The following is a 25065-nucleotide window of genomic DNA, read 5'->3' as shown; positions in this document are numbered from 1 at the left end:
GACTAACGATTAGTGTGCGGCTCCTCAGAGAACACGGGCTCTCTGGCTTTCAAAGGCTGTAAGAGAGCTGATCTAGAGAAACAGTATGTTGTACAATGCAGCAGTACTTATTCAGAGAGTAGGAGCTCCCTGTGCTAAGTGATGCACACAGTAGAAAGTCACCCATGGACAGGCACAGACAGCGTACCAGTATCTTGAAGCATCCATAGTTTAAGTAACTCTTACCATTCTAACTCGGTAACTTAGTATATTTTTTTTTTTTTTTTTTTTTTTTTTTTTTTTTTCCACTAAATCACCAAAGACAAAAACTGCATTAGGATCTTATTTACAGAGTAAGAAATCGCAAATCTGTACCATCTTATAATTTAACTTGTAATGAGATACTATCAAAATGTAAGAGTCTACAGAGGAGAGGAAGACAGGAAAGCTCAATCATACAGATTGATGTGTGCACAACGTAAAGGTTTTGCAACATATGGAAAAAAATAAAAGAAGCTTTATTGCCTGCCACTCAACCATATTATTACTAGCCAACTGAGTTTACATGGTACAACTGTTATGCAAGTCTCACTTAACAATTAACAGGGACAGGGATTTGAAAAGTTTTCCTATAAGTAGCTCCAGATTCTGTTGATCACAATTGATTCCCAAAGTTACTCAATCCCCAAGTCTAGACTAGCCAGAGGGATTGGAAAAAGAAGAAAGGCTACCTTTGGGTAACGCTCTAACTTTTCCTTCAGTTGAGCCTCCCTCAAAGACTTTGTCATCAGTGGAGCTTCTTCCAGGCGTTTCCTAGATACATGGGAAGAAAACAAGCCGTCACTTCTGTAATTTTAAGATGTATTTTTATTTTCTTAAGAAAGCAAAAGGTCCAAGCAGGGCTGATGAGAACTGTTCAACTGTTGCATGTATCCCCCACAGCATTTTCCCCACCTCCTGTGGTTCCTACCCAAAAATCTCATATATGGAACTATTGAGCATCAGTACCAATACTGTATAAAATTACTTTTATTGTACAAGTTTAAATATAAGTTCACTATAGCAGATGCCAGAAAAGATACTATGAAGAGCAAGGGAAATGTTTGCTTAGACTACTCAAGAAGAGATGGGCTTATTAATCCAATAAAACAAAGACTAAAGTTGGATGTGATTATTCCAGGGAGGAGGAAGAGCTACCGAAGCTGAAAAACAATGCTGGCACAAGAAAGTAATTGCTATTAATTAAAAACAGGGAAACAAAACAAAAATTAGAAGTTTCAGATCATTCAAGAACTGGCATTATAGACTGGTGTTTTAAAAGGAGTAGTGGATGCAAAAAAAAAAAAAAAAAAATCTATCTGTATTTAAGATGAAAAAATAAATTCAAGAAAACAATAACATATTTTCCTGTAAGTAAAGAAATAAGCTTAGAGCCAGCAGATCCCATGTTCAGCGTTAGTCCCTTTTCCTTGTCTGCACTTAATTCTGACCAAGCGATTTACTAGGCTAGATTTTGGTGAAATATCTGATCAGGTAATTCTGCACAACTATTTGCAAGTTAATCTCTTAAACCTATACAGTTTGAAGGACCTCTTTTTATTTTTAAGAATCATCAAGTTATCTCAGGAAGAGCTGCTGAACAAAAAAAAAAAAAAAAATACAGGCTTACTCCACCGACTGTACCCAGAACTGTCAGCTGGTTACACCATGTTCCAAGACGCTCTGAAAGTGCCAGCTCACAATCTGAAAACAAACATGAAACTAACCTTCTCCATTCCTTCTTTGTGTACCAGCTGCTGATTCATACCAATTCGCAGCTCTTCATGAAGTCAGAATTAAATTCTAATTGCATTTAAAATATTACATTGTATGCAGCTAGTTTTTATTTACATCCACCATCTGAGATCAGAAGCCAACTGGTATCAGTTTCATGTGTAACTTGCCTTTATTTTTATCCCTGGCTGTGAGGGGAAAAGGGATTACAAGCCTCAGCAAATTTGAAAATTAGGTCTTTTTTTGGGGGGACTGTATTCCAGTAACCCCCAACCAAATGATCTACATTTGTACCACTAAATACTCTAGACCCACAAGTGGCAGAGCAATTTTCAGGCCAATCTGTGTACTCATGTGGATTTCAGCAGACTGGGGAGGGGGGCGGAAATCAGTTCTAAATAAAAAGTTCAACTCACACTTGGTTACAGTGTAAAGTAGGCTGTCCCAGTGTCTCAGAGAGTGCTTGTAATATTTAAAGGAATGTTATGGTCTGATTGAGATTAAATACATTCATGAAATTAATTTCTTTAAGGAACATATAGATAACAAAATGCTGTTGTGATTGGAAGCCTAGTTTATCTTAATCTGAGTTTTTAGTTCAGAACTGGAATAAAAATACAGTAAAATCATGAATATTTGACAGCAAGCTACTTCAACAGTGAGATGCATAGTTAGTCCAGCTTCCTATATTTCTTCCCCCTCTTTGTGCATGTTCCAAACAAACATTCTCATGTCTTGATTTGTGGCTAAGTTTGATTTTGCTTTATTTCCATTTGGGTAATGTCTCAAAGTGAGTCTTTTCTGATGAGGTCTAATAAAAAGTTAATTCTGTTACTTAAGATACAAGGTGTTTCTTACTGGCTGAAAATGCTACTAGCTACTACTGAAGTCAGTGGAAGTTATTCATATGAAGCTAGATCATTGTGGTCATATATTTGTCCATCACAAGTTACAAAAACAGACAGCAGGAGTTCACCACTGCTTTGGGCCTGTAGCAAATAAGGGCACATCTAATTACAAAGGCAGTGGCTTCTCTTCCATAAGAAGGGAGAAGGAAAGAAAGAAAGAAAAAAGAGGTGGGGTATTAAGTGGCTTTGAATAACTCAGTGAAGTGCAGAACATGGGAAGAAATCTTTCTCTTAATCCTTTCTCAGTGAGGGCCCATCCCTGATTAGCTTGAGGTTGCCAGATAAACTTATCACCACATAGGAATCACAGACACTTCATGATGAAATTTTCAACATCCATGTGAAACTGTTATCCCATGCACAAATGCTCAACCGATTCACATAAAAACATAGGTTCTGCCACAGAAACATGACATAACCCTTGAACTCAACCAGCATAAAGGGTAGAGATTTCCGGTGCTGATCATTAATTCCACACCCCCTAACTTATATACAACCCTTTACCTAGATATCACAGCCAGCTATAGGTGCATAGTGTCACTCGGCTCAATAAAAGGATATGGAGCAATCTCAGTCGCCAGCACAAAGGGAACTTGCCTCTCACTCTGCAGCTGTGCCAAACGTTTCCGTACATCATCCACTGTGACTTCAAAAAACTGATCAGGAAGTTCTTCTGGAGCAGCAGGAAGTGGTTCTAGTAGGTCTAGGTGACATACAAGTGGCTCTCGTTCTACAAGCTAGAGAATAAAAATGAGCTTTGATTAGTCTTAAATGCATTGCTTTGCTTATGCTATAAGGCTCCTGAAAAAAGTAAAAGGGCAGCATTTGCAAACTCAACTACAATCACTGCTGTGGAATTCAGGTCACTAAGATCAGACTAACAATATAGAGGCTGTCAGTGTTGTCACACTTATAGTTGATAGAGCTTGGGGCGCAATTCCTCACAACAAGCAGTAGGAATCTGTATTGTCAGATGAGTCACACCCTAGAAGTTAGCTGCTCTCCACTGTCAGTATAGGAAGCCCAGGGTAATAATCTCTGCAGTAATCTAATGTAAGGAGAGATGACTCCTTTCCAGGAGTATGGTATTTTGGTATTTTGCAGATGAACCATACTTCTAGGTAGTTACAAGCTTGTTACATGTACTCAGAAATTACTCCTATCCCAAAACCATAACCTACCTCTCTGCTCTACTCCAAACCTCTCTCAGCATGTAATCACCTCCTCACCATTCTGCAGGCAGCATAGATTTTACACAGGTGCTATTCTGTGTAATACAGACTATAAACTGCCCTTTTAAGTTTTTCATCTGCTCCTGGGTCGCACAGTATCTTCTATTCTCTTCACTTCACCTTCTCTTGCCACAAAAACCAACAGCACCAGTTCCCAACAGGGGCTCACTCCATTTCTTCTTACTCCAGAGAACTGTTTTGGTAAGGTAGTTTTTGACCTGTTGAGTTCTCTGAACTGAGCCACTGTAGGGTTTCATTGTATGTGTTTCAAATTTTTACCCTGGCTTCTGGTGTGCAGAAAGCTCCCTTAGTGAAAACCCTTTTGTTTTGCACTTACAAAGTACTTTGCACTGAAATCAACCTTTGTTGCAGGCAAAGCAGACAGATGCAAGGGGAGCAGTTCACTGTATGCAGTAGCTGCAATAAAGGTACTTAATACATTTATTGGCAACTTTTCCTACACCCCAGATCCTGAGGATAGGCCATTCAAACAGCACACAGACCTCAAACAGACAAGATATCCCTCTCACCTGCACAGGAGGGCACAGGCAGCCTGGCCCCTCTGCTTCCCCTGCCTCCAAAGGCCAGCACTGGGAACTGGATATCATGATGGCAAACCTTTCAGCACAATTGTGTCCTGGCCTATAACTGCAGCTGCAGTTATTAAAAGAAATAAACAAACAAACAAACAAAAAACAACACCAAAACCCACAACCCCGAAAAAACCCAAACCAAACTAAAACACACACATCCAACCTATTAGACAAAGAGCATTTGCTGTCTCTGAAGGGAGAATGACATTATGTATCCCTCCCAATTTAGAAAAGGTTAGATACTGGCTACCATCCCTCATTATCAAAAACTGCAGCTGTGTCAGTATGTGAGTATAAACCACTACCGAAGCCAAATACAGAAGAGGCAGTTACACCTATTGGCTCCTGAACAATTCAAACTTTTTAAATCATAGAAATGTTTAAATGCAGCAAGGCTGAAAACAAACAGAACAGTGCATTGCAGGCTATAGGAGATGCAGGGGGAGGGGGAAGGAGTCCATGACTGAAGACCCCCATGAGAACAAAAACTTGCATAATTAATACAGCATTTCTTTACAGTCAGCAACCAGCCTAACACAGCTCTAGGCTCAATGAACAAACCTGATGCCCATTTCTTCGCCCCTTATTCCCTCATATACTCTTTCCAATCCTAATTAATGCCCGAATGCCCTCCTTCCATCTCTTCCATCCATTCTCCCTTCCCCCAGGCACAGGCCCCTTGGGAACAGAAGGAGTCTCCCTCAATTGTCAGGAGCAACAACACAAATTACAAGGCAATGTTCACTCTGCTTGTGGGCACTAAAGGGTAATTTGAGAAATTAAAAGAGCGAGGTTGTGTGGGTGGGACCCTTGGCTACTTTTAGAAAGTTGAGCAGGGTCAGCTCTAACTAGCGGGTGAAGGAGCCTGATTGCAGCTTCCCCAGAGCTGGGGGGGGCAGGGGGTAGGGGAGGAATGCCCAGCACGGCAGGAGTGATCCTGAGTGTGCAGAGCCACCCTCTGGGAAAGGGCCTGTTGCACAATGGTCCTAACCGCTGCCCGCAGCTGGTCTGATAAGGTCAGATCGATGCCAGAGGCCAGAGAGAATTGATCAGGCCTCCCCAATAATCAGGTATACTTCAACCTCCTCAAACAGGCTTATGTTTAATTTCATTCTAAACACACACATATTGAAAATAGACTTCTTCAAAAAAAAAAAAAAAAGAACAACTGAGCAGGCATATCCTATGGCATGTTGTGAAGGGTGCTGGGTTACGATTGAGAGAATTCCAATGTCTACATCAGGAAATCCTAGACTTACCATTTAGTATTTAGCAAGCATTTTAGCTAACCCTAACAGTAGCAGGATTCCATAGTGAAAGAGTCACTGCCCAAACCATGGTAGTAGCTAAAGGCTTCAGCCAAGACATCAGAAATCACAAGACAGCAGAATACAGACATTTCTTCCAGTCTTAAGTGTTCACCCCTCTTCCTTGCTGTGGTTTCACTGCTCCAAGACCACAGCATGTTATAAATGTCATTCAAGTGTCGCCTTCCAGACATCTTTGTTCAAACAAATGGGTCTTCATTGCCAACAAGGTACTGCAAATGGGCAGTCAGGAACTTCCCCTCTAGAGCCATTCCCCAGCCTACCAGAACTACCTACATGATGCCATATGAAATCCACTACTTCCCAGACATAAATGTCCCGTTCTTGACCTCCAACTTACATCCAGCCAAGATGTCCCTGTTTAATTCTCTGCAGCATACCTATGCTGGCCCCACACAGACACACAGCTACCTTTTAGCTGTAAGTCTCTAATTTTATCTGCTTCCCCAGCCAACACTGAATGCTGAATATCTTAAATTCCGAACCAAGACACGTCACTTAGCTACTACTTAACATGAAGAAACATACTTTTCTGTACAGAAGGAGCAGATCTGCATGTCTAACATGACTGCAAAAATACACAATTAGAGGAAGAATTCCCTAATACTAAATTTTAAGCTAACACTCGATAACAGAGCAAGACATCTGGAGAGAGCTGCAATGAACGAGTTTTTGTGAAACGTAATTCAGGTGGTTTGAGCTTGCTTTTCAGAGTTTCTGCAACTAAATTCCAGAATTGCATAACAGGGTCTGATCAGAGAAGGGCAGCACAAGGCATCTACTAAGCACTGCTCAGCAACCAAAAGACATCATGATTTTGCCTCTGAGGATGCAAAGACTGCCACATCATAATAATATCATAATATCTCTTCTGCAATGTATATAACACCTCATGGTATCAACTATACATCTCATCTCCTTACAGGCATAAGAAACACTCTTCAGAGAGAAAGAGGTATCCATTCCTGTTGCTCTACCAGTTCTCTCTTTCCCCAGAGTCCAGCCATCATCCTGTTCCCCTTTCTTCATCCATTACCATTTGCTCACTTAGGTATTCCAATTAGGCATCTCTCAATTTGAGTACTCTCAATACAGCCTTATTTTAATGCGTCACCAACAATCCTAAAGCGCAAACAGAATCCAAAAGCTACCTTCCCACGGCAAATTACAAAAAGGAGGCTGCCAGGTACACCAGCTCACTTCCCAGTCCACTACACATCTAGTGTTTTCTGCAACGGTGACAAAAGGTAACCACCTCCTGTAACAATAAATGACCACCATATGGCAGTTTCTACCTTCCATTACATAACTCTGGAGGAAAGCAAGCAGTGCATTTTGCTGTCATATTTCCATCAGCGATATCTTTCAGGAGCCAAAGATGCTGCGTTATGGTTTGTCACCTTCATTTTTCAAAGTCTCTACTTCTACTACCAAAGTTGAGATGTTAGGCACTTTTCACAGCAGTGTCTACTACGCAGTCTACAAAACTGCCGTCTATGCAATAAAGCCAGGTATCAGGAAGAATGCAGTTCACTCTATGGTCACCACCCCAGACCTAACTAAGCAGGTAAGCTGAGGAAAACTTTTATTTCATTTTAAATGAACTAGTGGCTATTGTGCTTTCCACAGCAGCAAGCTCTCCCTGGAGACCCACCTCCTCAGGGAGCTCTAATCTCATGGGGAATCTGGTGTAAAATTACCTTCTAATAATATTAATGTTCTGACATCAAAGTCAGCATGCAGCTGTCTGTAAACCATCTTTAGCCCAAGAAACGAAGGGACGCCGGCACAGATTTTATCCAGCCTCTCTCTTCAGCTTCAAAAACCACACACAGGCAAAGCATTAATGGGAAGATTCTTTTACAAAAATGGACCTTTGATGTTTAAAAATAATTTGTTTTGTTTTGGGTTTTTTCCTCAGGACTGAAAAGGGACAAAAAGCAGATGCCATGTGGCTAGCCCTGCTCTTCTGTTGCTGCTGAGAGCAAGGAGAGTGGAGGATGGCAGGAATGGAGGAGGGAACAAAATGTAATCAATCAGCAGCAAAGCACCAGAGATCAAAGGGCTTGAAAGCAGCAGTCAAAATCACATGCTGTTTAACACAAGGGCAGAACCCCCCCAACAGAATCTGCAGCTGCTTCCAAAGCTGCTCTCAAACTGGAAAGAAGGCTGGCTCCAGAAGTGCCTCTGAGTGGTTTGAACTGGACTGCAACTCCGAGAAAGATGCCTGATCATGAGAGCCCTTAGGCCACTGCTGTTCAGCGCTGTTCCCCATAGCACAATTTCACATTAAGCGGTAGCCAGTAAAACGATAAAATTAGTTCTGTCTCTCCAGCCAGCATACAGAGAAGTGTGGATAACAGGACTGGTGAAGAATAAACCAGTCAGAATAACCAGAAGAATAAACCAAACAGACCCCCGCACTTCTTCCTTCCTTCCTATTCAAACACAATTGAAACTCCTCCTTTCCAAATCCCTCATAGGTGAGAGTGTGACTGAAGCAAACAACACATTAGACTGGACAAATCACCCAGCCTACTGTTTAGTTCTCAATGCTCAGGGTCTGCTCCAAAAGGTTAAATAACACAGATTAGATGGACCCAAACATGTTTCTGATACACTGAAATATTCACCACTGGGTTGGCAAGGCCTCTTTCTGCTACATTTGTAACTGCTCCAGAGTCCTTCTGGGGTCTGCCTTCTGAACAATTCAGGAAATCATCAAGAGTGGACTGCAACTACAAAGAAGTCAACCAAGGTAGAATCTCTACATCTACATGACAGCATACACATAGTTTTGCTAAATTCCTCCTGGATCAAGCTCTCTTTGAACCTCATCAGGCACCCTTTCTTTCTACTTACGGCTTTCCATTGTTTAAGCTCCTGGCTGGATCAGAACCAGAGATAAACACAAATCCCCAACTCTACGAGGTACTTAAGAGTGGGAAACAGCGAAGGGGATCTCTGAACACTAAAGCCAGCCCTAATGATGATGTGTGTAGTGAAGGAGCAAGGGAAAGAGCTGGTCACAGACAATCTAGGATGTGAAACTCCCAATGCATAATAATGTGGGGTAAGTTATTAATTTAATGCCTCTTGTACTTCGTTTTACGCTACTTGCCAGACACATCCAACCTTGCTAAAGGCATTCAATTACATACTGCTGCCCTACAGAAAGCATACTTAACATCATTGAAAGGCCATCCTGTGATGGCATTACAGGACTCAAGTCATCAGTTCTGGTATCTCTACATGGGCTAAAGTATTTTTAATTTTAACCAATACAGTTTTACTTCAGAGACACCAACAATGATGATGGATGTGCAATCTGTCTTTCTGGGAAAAGGGTTCGAGAAAGGTAGACTTTATTTAAGAAGCAGGATACTTTAGAGCAAGACAGAAAACACTTTTCTATGCAAGCAGACATGCAAGAGAAGGAAAAAGATGGAAGGTTTCTTCTTCATCTGCAATACTAAGAAAATTAAGACTCACAGAAAGGATGGGACTAGACTGAAAGGAAGATAAGAGGTCCAGACCTGTTTTTTTCAAATATCAAACTCCTGGCACTTAAGATGCAACTGCAGCTGAAAAATTCCTTTCCTGGATCTATACCTCTTACATTCTACCACTCATGTTACCCGAAGAGTTGAACTATAAGTCAGAGTGACCACAGGCTCTGAGCTGTGAGGAAGCAGATGTAAACAACTACCAGCATAGGATACTGCTGTTACAATAGCTTTACTATGGAGTTCCACGTTCCACAGAAAGGGTCAGACAAGAAATCGGAGCACACCTTACAACCTAAGAGTTAGAAACTCTGACCATCTTCTCAGATCTTGGAAGTCATGGGATCAGATTGCAACAAACCTATTAAGACTGCTTCTCCTCCTCAGACAATCCTATAACAAGTTAGAAAAGTTATCCCTTTCCATGTGTAAAACTTTACCAAGCTTATACTTTCTGCATGGTATGGGAGATAAGTCAGTCACAACAAGCAGTAAGCATCTTCAGAGTATTATAAAACACAAGTCTGACCGAACTCTGCTCATCTTTAGCAAAATTACACAGCAGATAGCAATTTTTAAAAGATGATCAAGTACCCAAGGCTCAGGTGATAAAGTGGGCATTTGTTAATTAAATTTGCATGGAATATGAGGCACAGAGATTGAGGCTCTTCTGGACTGTGCTTTTAATGCAGTTGTGTTGCTTCTATTAAAACTATTCTTCAAGGATACCTCAAGGTTCAAAACTTCGCTTGCCTCTGGACAGCAAATCCTTAAATTCCCATCCTTCATACCTATCATAAACTGTCCAAAATACAATACTTCCTTATTGAACTCTTAGCGGAACTGTATGTCACCAAGGCACGTAACCCTGTATTATGGGGAAAAAGTCTTAAATATGGAAATATTTTTCCTTGTAGGAGCTCAGCCTTGGGCAAGGTAGGATAAAAAATGCCCTCACTGAAAACAAATTTTCCCTTACCTGTTCCTGCTCCTTTTGCAGTTCTTGGCTGTTTTTAGACTTCTTTGGCTTTGAAGGGCCTCCAGGGCTGGAAAAAGTGGTTGTCAGCTTTGAAAATGGCGTATCTAACCCAAAAGATGGTGCAGACACAGAAGAATCCCCCAGACGCTGTCCATCTCCAAAAAAAGGGACAAATAGGGTAGCCTTGGGCTCTGAGGAAGGCCATAGTTCCTCCAAGCTGGCATGAGATTCTCTAATCGAGTCCTGCTTGTCAGTGCAGCTGTTTAAAGACATGGCTACATCCCTGTGATCCAAGTCCTTTGGGAATGTGTTTGCTTGAGGTAGGGGCACATCCACTGCTCCTTCAATAGACGCTGGACTCACTGTCAGCTCATTACACTGCACTGTGGCACCCACAGCTTCCTCCAGACCAGATGAACTGCATTTCTTCATAACAACTCTTAAAGACACCAAAAGGAATAAAACCAAAATCATTTATCTTAACACTACTGCCGTCCCCATTCTCAATGTGACCATGACACCAAAAAGACAGCTAGACTCAAATATACCACTAATTTAGTGATCTGCTTCTTCCAAACACTCACAAAGAACAAGTTCCAATTGCTCTGAAGTTGGGGGTGGGAGGTCAGGGGTTTGTGCAAAAAAATACAACAGGAACTATCCACTTCACAGGAAGAAAACTGCCTTCCAGGAAAAAGCAGCAGTCAGTTGTAAAGCACGGCTTCTAATCACTCTTGTCTTCTGTATATACTGCAAAGAACTGGCTAGAAGATCACAGAAAGGCTGTCATTGTCCCCGACCTCACCCTCCTCCCAAACAGTCAGCAGGAGGCACTGCAGGGACTGGGAGTTTAAGGCCTGAAATCCAAAGCAGGGAAGAAAGAAGTGGTATATGATTGTCCCCTCAGAGAAACTTTTAACTTTGAATTGTCTGTTTCACTCACAGGGAAAAAAAAGGGGGGGAAAAAAGAAAGCAGCAAACAAGCCCCTTTAATCTGCACATGACTGGTCAGTGCCAGCATCTGCAGCTGTGGGGAGCACATCTGGGCAGCAGTTTCAGATAAACAGGCAAATGCAATAATTACCGAGTGTCGCGATGTTTGTCTTTTTGAACTTTTTTGTGGGTTTTTTTTTCTATTTGAAACAAAACAAATCCACAATCAGAATGGAAACGAAAAATAAAGAATCCAAACCGCTCCTCCCAACCTGATGATGGCACTGCCTCCAGTAAGACCAAGTGACTTCAGTGTTGTCTTCTCTAGGGCATCTTTTCCTGGTATCTGCAATAAAAACAGAGGAAATTATGGCAACTGCCTACCTGGGAGAGCATTTAAAGTGTTCTTTCTCGAAGGAAGCCTGTATCAAAACAAACACCATACAGCACCAGAAACAGCTCAAAACACATTATTTCTCCAATTGGAAATGAGACCTGAATCCACCTGTATTCACCTGCACTGCTTTACCAAATTCACTGCTTATTAAATGATCTCAAGGGAAGATGATCTACATATATTCCGTCCCATACATACATCCAAATCAGATCCAACGTCAGCAAAGCATTTTTATGTCAGAAGTTAAATCACAGGCAACATCTTAGAGCTGAAAGACAGCCAGTTTCATTACATACACCTCTCATCTGCTTGTAATGACCTGTTCTAGAATAAAGATTATCTGTCCACAGAGGTCAGTGGGAAGTGAAGGGGAGAGCTAGGGAGAGCAAATTCCATAATACGCACATACAAAATATTAAACAAAACATTAATAGCAAAAGATCAAAACACAGAGAAAAGCAAATATTTATTAAAATGTAACCACTGTTTTGACTCGAGCTTTAAAAGAAGTTGGAAAGAAAAACACAAACAGGTCATTGAGCTCATTTTATGGGCTCAGAGGTCTAAATGGCCCAGGGTTACGTTCCAAGAGAACTTTTTTCCGTACAGACACGTCATGCTTTGAAAAGACCAACATTTTTCTACTTCCCCTCTCAAGAAAGTTCAAAAGAAACACTTTCCAGGTTGGAAAGCAGAGCTGAGTCTTTCTTATTTTTTAGGGACAGAAGGAGAAGAGACAGTTAAGAAGACTTTGGTGACTTACCTCATCTCGCATGTAAATACAGACTGGAGAGAATTCACCATGCTGTTCCATAAACTCCCTGCAATGAAGAGCAAAATACTGCAGCATCTGTAGAAGAGTCTACCCCTTCCAAAACCAACGTAGAGCAATAGTAATAAGTTAAACTAGCTAGCAACATTCTCCTCCATGTTCCTCCAGCAACAACCATTACACAGTTCACAGAGTCAGTATTAGATATTAGGTAAAGAATTTGCTCCAATGCATTAACTGTTCCTTAAACACAGTCCTGAAAGTTTAAAAACAAAGGAGAAATAATTAAAGTGAATTCTGAAATTACTCAATCTTACTAGATAAATTTGAGCACATCATTCTTCATGTGCCTCAGTACCTGATCTGGAACGTGAATTAATAATACTTGCTCTTTTTAATCCCTTATCTAAGTTAAATAGTTTATTACACTTTAGACTGTACTTTCCTTGGGGACAGGTAAGTTTCTTTCCATGTATGCACAAAACCAAACAGAATGAAATATTGCTCTAAAGATTCTGGAGACCAGGGACAAAACAAAGCCAAAAGAAAGGCTGCTGCAGTAGACAAAGTGAAGATCAACCCACATTAAAGCATTTCCGTGAGGTAGGACACATATTAGCAACAATGCAGACTGCTGACAGGCCATCTGCAGAGGACAGATGTCTGTAGAAAAGTAAAAAGCCTTAAGGAATTAACCAGTACATTACATTGAAGCACTGAAATCAGTGGAAGAATTCGATTCAACAGCAGGAGAAACTTTTTCATGTTGGTCTCCCCTTCAGCAAAGTGAAACTCAAACTGAAATCAGCTGAGAATGTGGTAAAACATGAAATTAAGGAGAAGAATAGTTTGCTTCTCCCCCCCGCAAGCACACCAACGGCAAAAGATGACCAGGAGAACACTGTCCATACTGAGACTGTGGTGGTTTGGAAAGATAACTAGCTGAATTCTCACAAACATTTTTTTCAAAAGTTTTCAATTCAAAAGTTTCAGCCTAACTTAGCAGAGAAAACTACAAAACAAAAGGGGAGAAAGTTACCCCAGGATATTCCCCATCAACGCAGTGACAACTGATGGGATTTATCCTCCTCCATAACACTCTAGTAGCTCTCGTTAGCATACTCTTTCCAGAGCTCTCTGGCATTTCATTTGCACCAGGACATCCCTTGGTTAAGGAGCTGGTATATACCATCTGCACTGCAACAGCTGTTTTATAGTCAGAAGCAAAACAGATTAAATTCTTCCTCATGGTAAACTCCCTTGATCTTGGAGCTCTCTGGAGTCCAGCCTCTGGGGAGAAAAAGTGGCCTATCCCTATGCCTCACCACACCAGGAAACAATCACCCATCACCTTGTGTGACTCGAAGAGAAACCACCTCTCTGCGAATCAGCAAATGAAATCCACCAGCCCTATTATGCCAGTGTTGACTACTGAACTCACAAGGAGCTTTGCAAATGACTAACTTACAGGGTTATGCGAACACTCGCACTTAACTGCCTCTTAAGTCACCAGATTCTAGTCTTTGCAGTGAACTTCACAAGAAGAAAAGAAACCTGCAGGGCCCTGGCAGCCTGAAAAAAAAATCCAGTATTTTTCACCGGAAATTAGAAGTTTTGGAAAGATACTTCTATTTCAATCATTTCTCTGCTTTGTTTGCAATTCTGCAGTAGCAGTCATAGCCACATATTTTCCCAAATATATTTGCAAAACATTCATCAACTTGGTGTCCAAACATCACAAAATTTAAGCAGGAACTCAGACTGCTTATATCTAGTGCATCACTTACACCTATCATTTGTACCTTCAGGGACTCATTCTCTATCTTGTGCTTTAATTTGTGAGTGTCATACCTGGGGGATGGATAGGGAATGACTATAAGAAAAGGATGTCAGTGATCAAGGCTGGGTTCATTCTGACTTTTCCTGGAAAGGAGTTTAATGAACAGAGTCACACTAGTTAAAACATTCTGCCTTCATCATCGTGTAATTTAAACATATGTATTCTGGGCCGCAATATTACCACACAAAGTTATCTCCAGGGTTTATGTAGGAAAAGAATCCCTTAAGCAGTAGTCAAAATCCATTCAGTCAACTGAGCGCCTAATTCTGAAGTGATTATGTACATTACATAGTACGTCTGTGCTGTGGCCACACTGACTATTGCTGTTAGAAAGGCTTCTACTTCGTGACTGGGAAGTGCACAAATAGGCATGCAATAAACCCAGCCATTATGGAAAGACCACCTTAAGAGAGGGATAACATGTTCAGTTCAGGTAAGAAGGAAAGAAAATAACCCTCAGCACATTAGCAATCTGCTTGCACAGCAGAAGACAAGAGTCTGCGTACCCAAATGCATCTTACTACTTTCAACGCAGTGGTTCCAATAATCGTAAGTTGCATCATAATGTTCAAAGTTACTTAACAACAATAGCTTTGCCAATATTATCTTATGTAGTCTTTCTGTTAGGTCCAAAATACGTCACAGATGAGCGGCTTAGAAAAGTATTTATACAATCAATGTCTTACATAATATTTTAACTTAGTCCAGCACAAAGTGACAAAACAAACTGAACAGGGAAGGAGCCAACCAGCCTACAGAGTAGAACATGAAGGGAGATAGCCATTAAGTGAAAATTCATCAAGGACATTTACATTTAGACTCAAAACTCAGGTTCAATGAAATGTAAGTCAAATAGTTAGAACCAGAAGTCACTCAGAATTGAGAGCACCACCTGGGAAATTATGATACTCAATTCTTGAGTAATCCTCAAGAGCAAGAGCACATCAAAGAGTTCCAGCTGGAGGATGTGGGGGAGAAAACCTGTTAAGCACAAACCAGAATTGAGACTTCTGTTTCATTTAATTGTAGCAGTCTATCACCTATCTTGATCTAAAGGTTAAAACTTAAGCATGCAACAGCATGGTGATATAGGACAAGGTGAGTCACAATGAAACTGAGAAGCTCCACTGACATAGTTAGCAAATCCAAATAGAGTAACCTGCAAAACCAGTCCTGAGGGTTGGGTCTGGTTTAGAGGAGTCAGGGGCTGAGAACTACTTCCAGACCAGCTGCAACAGATCACAAGGGGTTTATGGTCCTGAGGTACCATTCTTTCAGAACACTTCTCTCAGCCACCGCACCAAATCCTGTTGTGCAGAAAGCAACAGACACATCCAGAGAACCCAAACTATTACATTCAAGCTTCACATTATGAAACACAGTTAACTTGCTAACTCAAGATGAGCAACCAAAACACTAGAATAGGTCTGCCACCATTTGCGGTTCTGCAATTAGTTATTCTCTATCAAGGACAGAAAGCCATATACAGTGCTCTGCAGGAATCAAGAGACTAAGTTCCTAATAGAGAATGAGCATTATCTTGTGATTCAAGACCCAGGCTCCAACTTCCCTCACTCCTTTTTGCAGCAGTAACCAAGCAAGTTCCAAAGGCCAACACTTGATGAGGAAAGGCAGAAAAATAATCTTGTCTCTTGACTGGAAGATTGGAACAAAATAGCACCTGAGAGATTACCTTTAGCACACCATGGCAGGTTATGTATGCTCAGACTTTTCCAGACAATCCAGGATAGCTAATCACCCCTACCTTATTTTCAATGGTTTTTGCTTCTGATCAGAGTCAGCTGTATCCCTAGAAGAATCCTCAATAAAAGTGCACAAAAGATAAAGGACTGCTGAGACATGGAGGAAACAGTACAGAATCACAGAAAAGGCAAATAAAACAGGCCAGAGAAATAAAAGCTTGAACCTCAAGTCACCTGTCTGTCAGGAAAGGTGGATGATAACCATTTAATAAGAGAGAAGCCAAGGCACAATGGAACACACGTCCTCACCATATAGATCCATAAGAGAGGAAACCAATTTGACTTACACAACCTAGTTTCATTCATCTTTCCAAAACTGTTTTCCATTTCAATCCAAGCAACTCTTTGGATTGAAGAATCTTCTAAACATGTATGGAAAACATCTGAGCTTAATGAATGATACCACAAAGGTAGCAGAGTCATAGTCATTGTCAAAACTCTCTTCAGGTGTCCAGACTGCACTCACTTCTATGTAAAACAGTCTACAAAGCTGCTGAAGTTGCCAGACAGGCAAGAGCAGGAGACAGAAAAGCAACAGTTCTCCCAGGCCTAATACTAAAAAGGTATACAACACTTGTACCCTCAACCAGTCTCTGCAGAACAGACTCCAAGCAAAGATCCCCCAGAGACTTATTTTTGTGTAACTCTTGGAAGCTAGCAGGCTCCTCCTCCAGCTGCTGTTAATCCATTACATGCATTCACTGAGGCAAGCACACACATCAAACACACTGTCATTTCTTTGATGTGCTGTTCTTCAGAAGGGGAACGGCAAGCAGATTAGATTCCTTCATGTAGTGATCTGACAGGGCCTGTAAACATCTTGTGCAAGGACTGCCGCATGCTGAGAGGAGGAGCAGCCTTACAATAGCTTCCAGACCTTCTTTAGACCCAATTAGCCAAGATGGACGCTGGAAACCCGGGGGAAATTCCAGTGGATTTAGAATACTTCCCCTCACGTACTTAGAGCAGATGAGCATTCCAGGAAAACGTCTCCAGTTGGAAAGTTAATGGAAGGATTCAGCAAAAGTCAACAACTAGGTGACTAGTTAGTCAACAGAGTCTATACACACCAAAAAGCAGCAGCACAGCCCATGAAATCTATATGGACGGCTATATATCCAGCTTGTTTTGTGACTAAATCACACACAGCATCTTTGCTGCTTGTTGAACTTAATCAAAAGTTTGCAAAGTCCATCCAAACATCTGAGCTTAGCTTCCAGAGGGCAGAAAAGAACAGCTGTGTCTTATGAAATGAAGTTAATAATGCTTAGCACACTGTAGCAGTTAGAATCTTCAAAAGAGCAGCATGTACATTTAACTATTAGTGTTACAATAACCTGTAACAAATAAAACAACTCCAAAGGAGCAAAATTATATAAAAAGCTCAAAATTTAAATGAAAGAAATAATCAACTAATGTGTAAGAAAGCCATACAAAGGCTATTTGTCACTGTCCATAATTATCACCCCCACCAGTCTAGCAGCTCCCAAACTGCAACAGGCACTCTTTTTCTCCCAGAGGACACAAAGTATATAGTAAGGTTCAAGACAGGCCTTAGATCACCCAGGAAAATTATACCTGCCTTTTCTTACCTACTTCTTTCCTCAATCAAAAGAAAAAGAATTCTCTTCTTTCTAGCATTTACATGAACACTGTCCCTTTCGACTTAAATGCCACTGTGTAGACCTGGTCCCTGACCATTAAAGAGGAAAAGAGAATGATAAGTTAAGACTCATTTGTATCACTTTAGAGTCACTAGACTAGCTCAAGCATTTCCTCAAACTATGGTTTGATGATACAAAATGTTGAGTAGAAAAGACTGGCATATGCTGTTACTACCCATCTCCTGCTTCCTCCTTTTCTATCCTTGTTTCCAGACACCCTTGCCTACAAGAGACAACCTTTAATCAGGTTAGGAAACTTACCCACCTGAAAGATAACGTAGGGAAAATACTATTTTTCAGCTGAATCAGCTACCTAAGCCAATTCCCCACAAAGCTGCACAAACAGTATGAGGGGAGTTAGATAGGAGGGCAGGAAGTGAGCACTAACTGTTCAAGCCCATACGGCTACATAGAAGATGCCCCGAATCTAAACCCACTCCTTTGGGCCAGCATTAGTCACTCCTTTGATCTTGTTATGGGCTAGTCAGGGAGCTAAGTCAGCAGAAAACTAACAGCACATTATTGTGGGAAGCTGGAAGAATTAGTTCCTTCACCCTAGAAACAGCTCCAGAGCAACTCCAGTCACACAATTCAACTGTGCAACACTGACTTAAGAGAACATGAGCCAATTCAACCCCAGAACTATGCTGCTTAGGCTATTTCAATTGCAGTGTAGAACAAGCAACTTTAAACTTCAGTTAAAGTAATTTATGCTAGTATATGTTAGTCTAGTATTAACACACACCCATAACCAGTCAATTACTACGGCTCAGCTAACAGGTGACAATCCACCATTTTGCATCCTGTAACTGTACCCTAAAAGGTTGAGCTTATCTGAATGCTACTGCACTACTGACTACTCATTTCATAGCTTTTCTAGCACCACAGCCTTGGAGACTTCAAAAGTTTTGACACAGAAAGCTACTGCCTCTTTAGATGAGTATTTAATTGGTTTGAGAAATTAACAAAAATAGTTCCAATTTGCACAATACCATAGCATAGCATCTGTACATGTGAGCAAGAGATTCAAATGCAACAAAACAACTAGCAGAAGGTAAGGAATGTAAGAGAAAGAACAAGCTAGGAATACAGGATATGGAAAAAAAAAATTATCAAGAGAAAGGTAAAGCCAAGCCAACTACAATAGAAAAAAATGAAATTTGGAAATTCTGTTCAGAATAGAATGGCTGTCACAGCTTCAAGGCTTCATCTTCCAACCCATGACAAAAATAAAACAACTGTCCTTGGAGAAAAGTTTATTAGCTTGACATTTCAAAACAATACAGTATTTTTAAGTCAAAACTACAGACAAAAGAAAGCAGTGAATGTAGACTGGATTCTAGTAAGAACCCATGTATATATTCAATAAATGTAGGACCAGAAATTCTTCCACTTAAACAGGATCTAATCAGTCTTTTGAAGATTCCACATTATCCTGCTGAGAACTCCAGATTTCCTTGAAGAACTTGCACAACAGCAAGCCTGAAAAGCAATAGCAACTCCTCTCCACCACATGAACTGCAGCACAGAAACACTGGTGATCGAGACAATCTAGGCTACCATCTCAACTCTAGCAGTAATTTGATTTCAAACAAGTTTGTGTAAAAGACAGGTGCAGCAATATAGCCAACCATAGTTTCTTCCTAGCCTTAGCAGTTTGTTACCAGTTCATGCCCTGAACCGGGATTAAAAAAAAATAATGAAACTATGGAGTGGCAAATCTGAAAGAGCAAGGAAAAGGCAAATGTCTGCGTTGTAAAGAAAAAAACACAGCCAAATAACTGCAAAGTCCACAAATCTGCAGGATTTATCTGGATCACCATAACAACTATTGTCATGCAGAGATCCATCCAAGCAAGTATCTTCCCGCTGCACTGCTCACCTGATCTTTGCAAAATGGTTGAGAAGTTCCCATAAAGTCTGTTGACAGAGAAAGGTATCTTGTAAACGGGAACCATCATCCAATTGTAATGCAATCCGAACCTATAGGAAAAATACACTGAATTAATCTGAAAATTGAATGAAAACTTTTTTTTTTTCACAACAATTTCTTTCAACATTTCAGTGATCTCTAGAACCTGCCATACAAAAAAAAGCATTACTTCCTTCTAAACACTTGCTGCAAAGGATTACATTAGTTAAAAACACAGAAGAGTATTCAAATGATTATTTTAGAAATGAATATTTAGAATAGTTCTATTCTGCTATGAATATGAGTATTATATATGAGGATCTTATGAGAGACAGTGTCAAAGGCCTTACTGGAGTCCGGGTAGACAATATGCACTGCTCCCCCATCACCTACCAGGACAAGTCATTTTATCACAGAGGCTTATCAAGTTGGCCAAGCAAGACTTCCCCTCGTTGAATCCATGCTGGCTACTCCTGATCATTTTCCTGTTGTTCATGTGCCTGGAAGTGGTTTCTAGGATTAGCTACCCCATCACCTTCCCAGGGATCAAGGTGAGGATGACTCACCTGTAGTTCCCTGTGTCCTCCTTGCCTTTCTTGAAGAAATGAATGTAATTTCCTTTCCTCCAGTCTTCAGGCATTTCTCCCAATTGCCACGATTGATCAAAAACTATCAAAACTAGCCTTGCAGTAACATCTGTTGCACAAACACCTGATCTAGTTGAAGATGTCCCTGTTCATTGCAGGGGGGTTGGACTAGATGACCTTTAAAGCTCCCTTCCAACCCAAACTATTCAATGATTCACGATCTGCCAGCTCCCTCATCACTCATGCATGCATCTCACCAAGGACTTATGTATGTTCAGTTTGCTCAAGTATTCCCTGACCTGACCCTCTTCCATCAAGGGTACATCTTCCTTGCTCCAGCCTTTCCTCCTGGTCTCTGGGACTTGGGATTCCTGAATGCCAATTTTGCTAGTAAAGACTGAGGCAAAGAAGGCATTCAGCCTTTTCCATGTCCTGTATAACGAAGTCCCCTGCCTTGTTGAGCAATAGGCCCACATTTTCCCTAGCCTTCCTTTTGTCACATATGTACTTAAAGAAGCCCTTCTTGTTGTCTTTGACGTCCCTGGACAGATTCAATTCCAGTTGGGCTTAAGCTTTCCTAACTTCATCCGTGGATGCTTGGACAAGGCCTCTTTATTCCTCCCAGGTTACCCATCCTTGCTTTCACTCTCTGTATGCTTCCTTTTCATGTCTGAGTTTGGCCAGGAGCTCCTTATTCATCTGTGCAGGCATCCTGACATTTTTGCTGGACTTCCATTCATTGGAATGGACCGCTCTTGAGCATGGAGGAGGCGATCCTTGAATATTAACCAGCTTTCCTGGGCCCCTCTTCCCTGCCATATCCTGAACTGAAACATATTCAGACAAAGGCCAATGCAAGCATCCCAAATAATATGTCATCACAAGCAACTGAGATGTTCTGTTTTACACTAGCTGAAACTTTACAGCAAGGGTCTTTGCAGCTATATAAAATAGATTCAAACAACCCAGACAGGATTGATGCAGCTGCACAAACTAAGACACCAACCCAGAGCTCTGTCGACTTAAGCATCGATTTGCAGAACAATTTCCCTGAGGCATAACAAATAGTATACTTGCACATCCACACAGAGAAACAACAAACAGGGTCAAAATCTATCTTTGAGTTATTGAAGACCTAACCAACTATTATCAGTCCAAAAAGACTACATGTGTAACTTGCAACTCTCTAATGCTTCCTAATCACAAAATTTTGACATACAATTTAAGAGTGAATTCATCAAAAATCTCAAAAATAATTCTGGACATTCAGTTATCAAGTTCTTAAACAGCTGCAGAAAAAGGCAAAGGACAGCTAGCTGCCTATTCTAACAGGCCTCTTCCAACCTGGAATGTTAACATTCACATTCATTAGCAGGTGCTCATGCAGATGCTACTTATTCCTTGGATAATTGTTACCAAAAAAAAAATATTCAAGGCATTTCTAAAATGAACTGAGGACAGTCCTGAAAAACTTCAAACTCCTGATGGTCCCAAGGGAAAAGTCAAGCAGCTAATGAAGAGATGGAAAATGGTAGAGCACTTCAGGTGTTATCTTTACCTTTTAGAGAATATTCAGCCTTCTTTTTCAAAATGTCTAACTTTTCCAATTAGCTCACCCATCTAAAGTAAAGTAAAAAAAAAAAAAGTTCCTACTAGATAGCACCTAGTGTCTCTAGCCAACTATAGTTTTCTGAAGTCCATAGAAACTGGCCTTATTCAAAACTCTGAGAAGGACATAAGCCTAGGACATCAACAGAAGCTTTCTTTCATTCTGTGTGTTTTCATGTGTCCCTACCGACAATCTCAGTGCATCTTTTCTCTATCTCTGTGGGAGGGTGTGTGAGGGGGAGAGACAGAGCGAGATGGGGAAAACCAGACACCACATGCTCCAGCAATCAACTGTGATTTCCTTGGAGGAAAATGTTTGTCATGTGCCTCGGCTCCTACCAGTCCTTGCAGGACTGCAGATTGTGATCTGCTGGAGACAGGAATTTTTCTACATAAAGGAAACAGTGGCATCATCAACAACTAGCCAACAGAACCAAGTTGTTTCATCACGCCATAAACACAACCTCCTCGTTTCTCCTATGCTGGAGACAAGCCTTATATTATTCTCCGCTACAGCAGAGTGATGACAGCTGACATCACCATTCTATAAGAATCCGGCCCAGAAATTCAGACTACCAGTTGCATCAGTTTTTGGGCAACAATTCAAAGCTAAGCATGTCACGAAAGTCCTATTCATTCAATTAGAAAAGTATTTTTTAAAATCCCAGGCTCTATATTAAATAATAGAGAGACCAGAACCAATTATCTTCTAAGTTTACAAACATATAAACAAAAGACTAATAACTTTGACACTAGAACTGTGTTGGTGGTACCCCTAGATCACCTGCCATCACAAGGGGAATTTGTTAAATTTTTCTCTAAAGAACTGTCTTACAAGAATCAATGATTTTTATATGCAAAGGCAAATCCAAAAGCATTATTTTTTAAAAATATCAGATTTGCTGAACAAACTCATGATTGATCGAAACCTGTATTCTGTCTCTAGGGCTAACTGCTGCCAACATGCCACAGGAAAGCACACTTACTTCCATGCACATTATCTCAATAAAAGAGGCAATAACAAAAGGCACAGAACCAAATTCATCCCAACATTACCGCAGCCAGCCTGCAAGATTTGAGTCTGCATCTCAACTGCCACTATATTGGGGCATAATACTAGTGTCAGTTCTAGTCACAGATACCCAGCTTTTTAAAATTCCTACAGTATTTGACACTAGTTCCCTGTGGCAGGGAATTCTTTTCATCAATTATTCTGTACAAAGTATTTTCTTACAATGTCTGTAAAATTCTTCCAAGTGAAATCTCTGCTCTTATTTTATGGGACAGCAACTCTGCCTAGAATGCAACCTTCACAAGCATATTTGCTGTATCTTCTCAAAATATCAACGAGCACTCCAAGGGAAGCCTCACTTCTGTAGATAATTCTGTTGAAATACAACCAAACAGTAACAACTTAAACTTTCATTAGCTCTTCTCTTTTGTGATCTAAAATAGCAATTCCATGTTATAACCCCTCTCCTATAGCACGCAGTCCTTCTCACCCTTTCTGATATGCTGCATATATCTTCTTGGGGAAAAAAAAAAAAAAAATCACTGTTTTCCTTTAGTACAATACCTCCCAAACTGGATGCAAATGTCAGATAAAGTCATCACTGTACCATTTTAATAGAAACACTTTCCTCTGGAAGACAAACTCCATGCCATCACAACTTTTTTTAACTGAAAATTTTAAGCAGATGCTACCAGCTTGTGGTATTTTTTTAACTAAATACATCAGCTGGAGCACAAACTTCTTACTACCACAAAGTCAGAAAGAAAACATTAGTGCCAAAACAAAGCACATGGTGGTTTTACAGAGAAAAACATGGACCTCAGTGACCCCTAAAACTACATTGCACACCCACAGTGAACTAGACCAGAGATTCCAAAACCTTCTCACACCACAAAGTTTACTTTTCAATGTATGTATCAGTTTATCTTTGTGACAGCTAAGGCAACTGCCTATAACAAAATACCACTAACACAATTTGGCAGACAGACATTAAGAGATTAGCACTAATGGATCTGAAAGTTTCACAAAAATTGAGAAACTCCGTATGAGGAAGTCAGTAAGAAGAGAGATGACTGTTAGTGACAGACAAATTTTCATTCTCAGTCTACTTAAATAAGACCATATTCACCACATAAAAGTTTATGCTCATTAACACCTATGCATTTTTTTTAAATTATGCCTCCAGCTGTTATAATGACATGCATATAAGATTTTTAAATCTCCTAAACGTGACAATAATTCCTACAGAACATGGCATCCATAAAGCTCTTTGCAAATTATACTAAATAGGGACATTCGGCAACTGCTAAACATAGCACACATCACAAAAAATTCTAAAGCTGTGTTACCACCATGAACAGCAACGCTGGGAAAGAAGCAAAAGAGAATCCTGTAAGAATTTGAGATTTTAGTCAAAATCCAGAGGCAGAAAACAGTAAATGAAGTAGAAATCCAGAAAGGGAACTGAGTTAATAGCTCAAGTGCTGAGCAAAGTCATCAGTGATGTTTAACTTCTTATACATTCCTGACTGTCAGCTTTCCAGCTGTCCAAAAGATCTCCCTATCCTCCACCACACAGACTGAAAGCAAAGACTTCCAGCTACTAAATTACCATTTTCTACCACACCTCAACCAGTCTTTGGGTGGTCTTCCACTCAAGCATTGGCCAAATCAAACCACACTCTTGCTCATTAGATCTGACAAGATCATATCTAGCATGACTGATAACAGAACACTTTGGGTCACACTGTGAAATGAACATACCGTGTTTCCAGTTCCCATTCTATTAGAGACTGGCACCATCTCCAGCTTGGCATTGTTGGGCAGTCTTGCAAACCTCCACTGTAAAGAGAGGTCCAACACACTCCTCTGAAACCTAAAGAAGAACACAGTCCATGAAGACACCAGGAACCATCCTATGCCACTTTCAGATCACTTCAGGGATTGGCAACAATGCAAAGTCCAGGTATTGAGCAAGAGAATTCCCCGCAGGGCTGACTAGAAGCCACGGAACACAAAATGAACAACTGGTAAGTCAGAAGTCATCAACAAAAATTATTCTGCATACCAAAAAAGCTGTAGTTTGTAGAGGTCACAGATAAAATACTCAGGCTTTAAGCAATAAACAGTAACTGAACACATATTCAAGCCTGGTGTTCACTCTTAAGTAAAAATATACTTTTTTGTTACTGCCACTCAGACAAATAACCTCTTGATTATGATACCATAAAAGTATACAGTCAAACCACCAGGCGAGAGGGGAGAAGAGTCCTACCAGT

The 25065-nt window shown here is 40.6% G+C and overlaps 1 protein-coding gene across 1 annotated transcript in view; it reads right to left on the bottom strand.

Annotated features, from left to right (window-relative positions):
* Window positions 1-24656, bottom strand: part of ASPSCR1 (alveolar soft part sarcoma chromosome region, candidate 1) — a 49030-nt gene extending 24374 nt beyond the window's left edge. The window contains exons 1-7 of the mRNA XM_010292982.1: window positions 24551-24656; window positions 19550-19650; window positions 12392-12449; window positions 11504-11577; window positions 10299-10737; window positions 3258-3397; window positions 711-792 (exon numbers count right to left, since the gene is read on the bottom strand). Of these exons, the coding sequence (XP_010291284.1) occupies window positions 711-792; window positions 3258-3397; window positions 10299-10737; window positions 11504-11577; window positions 12392-12449; window positions 19550-19650; window positions 24551-24589 (933 nt within the window). The 5' untranslated portion in view covers window positions 24590-24656. The remainder of the gene's footprint in view (window positions 1-710; window positions 793-3257; window positions 3398-10298; window positions 10738-11503; window positions 11578-12391; window positions 12450-19549; window positions 19651-24550) is intronic.
* Between the last annotated feature and the right edge of the window lie 409 nt (window positions 24657-25065).

Source organism: Phaethon lepturus, unplaced genomic scaffold (assembly GCF_000687285.1).
Source record: "Phaethon lepturus isolate BGI_N335 unplaced genomic scaffold, ASM68728v1 scaffold7498, whole genome shotgun sequence".
Lineage (NCBI taxonomy): Eukaryota > Metazoa > Chordata > Aves > Phaethontiformes > Phaethontidae > Phaethon > Phaethon lepturus.
This window is presented reverse-complemented; position numbering and strand designations above follow the sequence as displayed.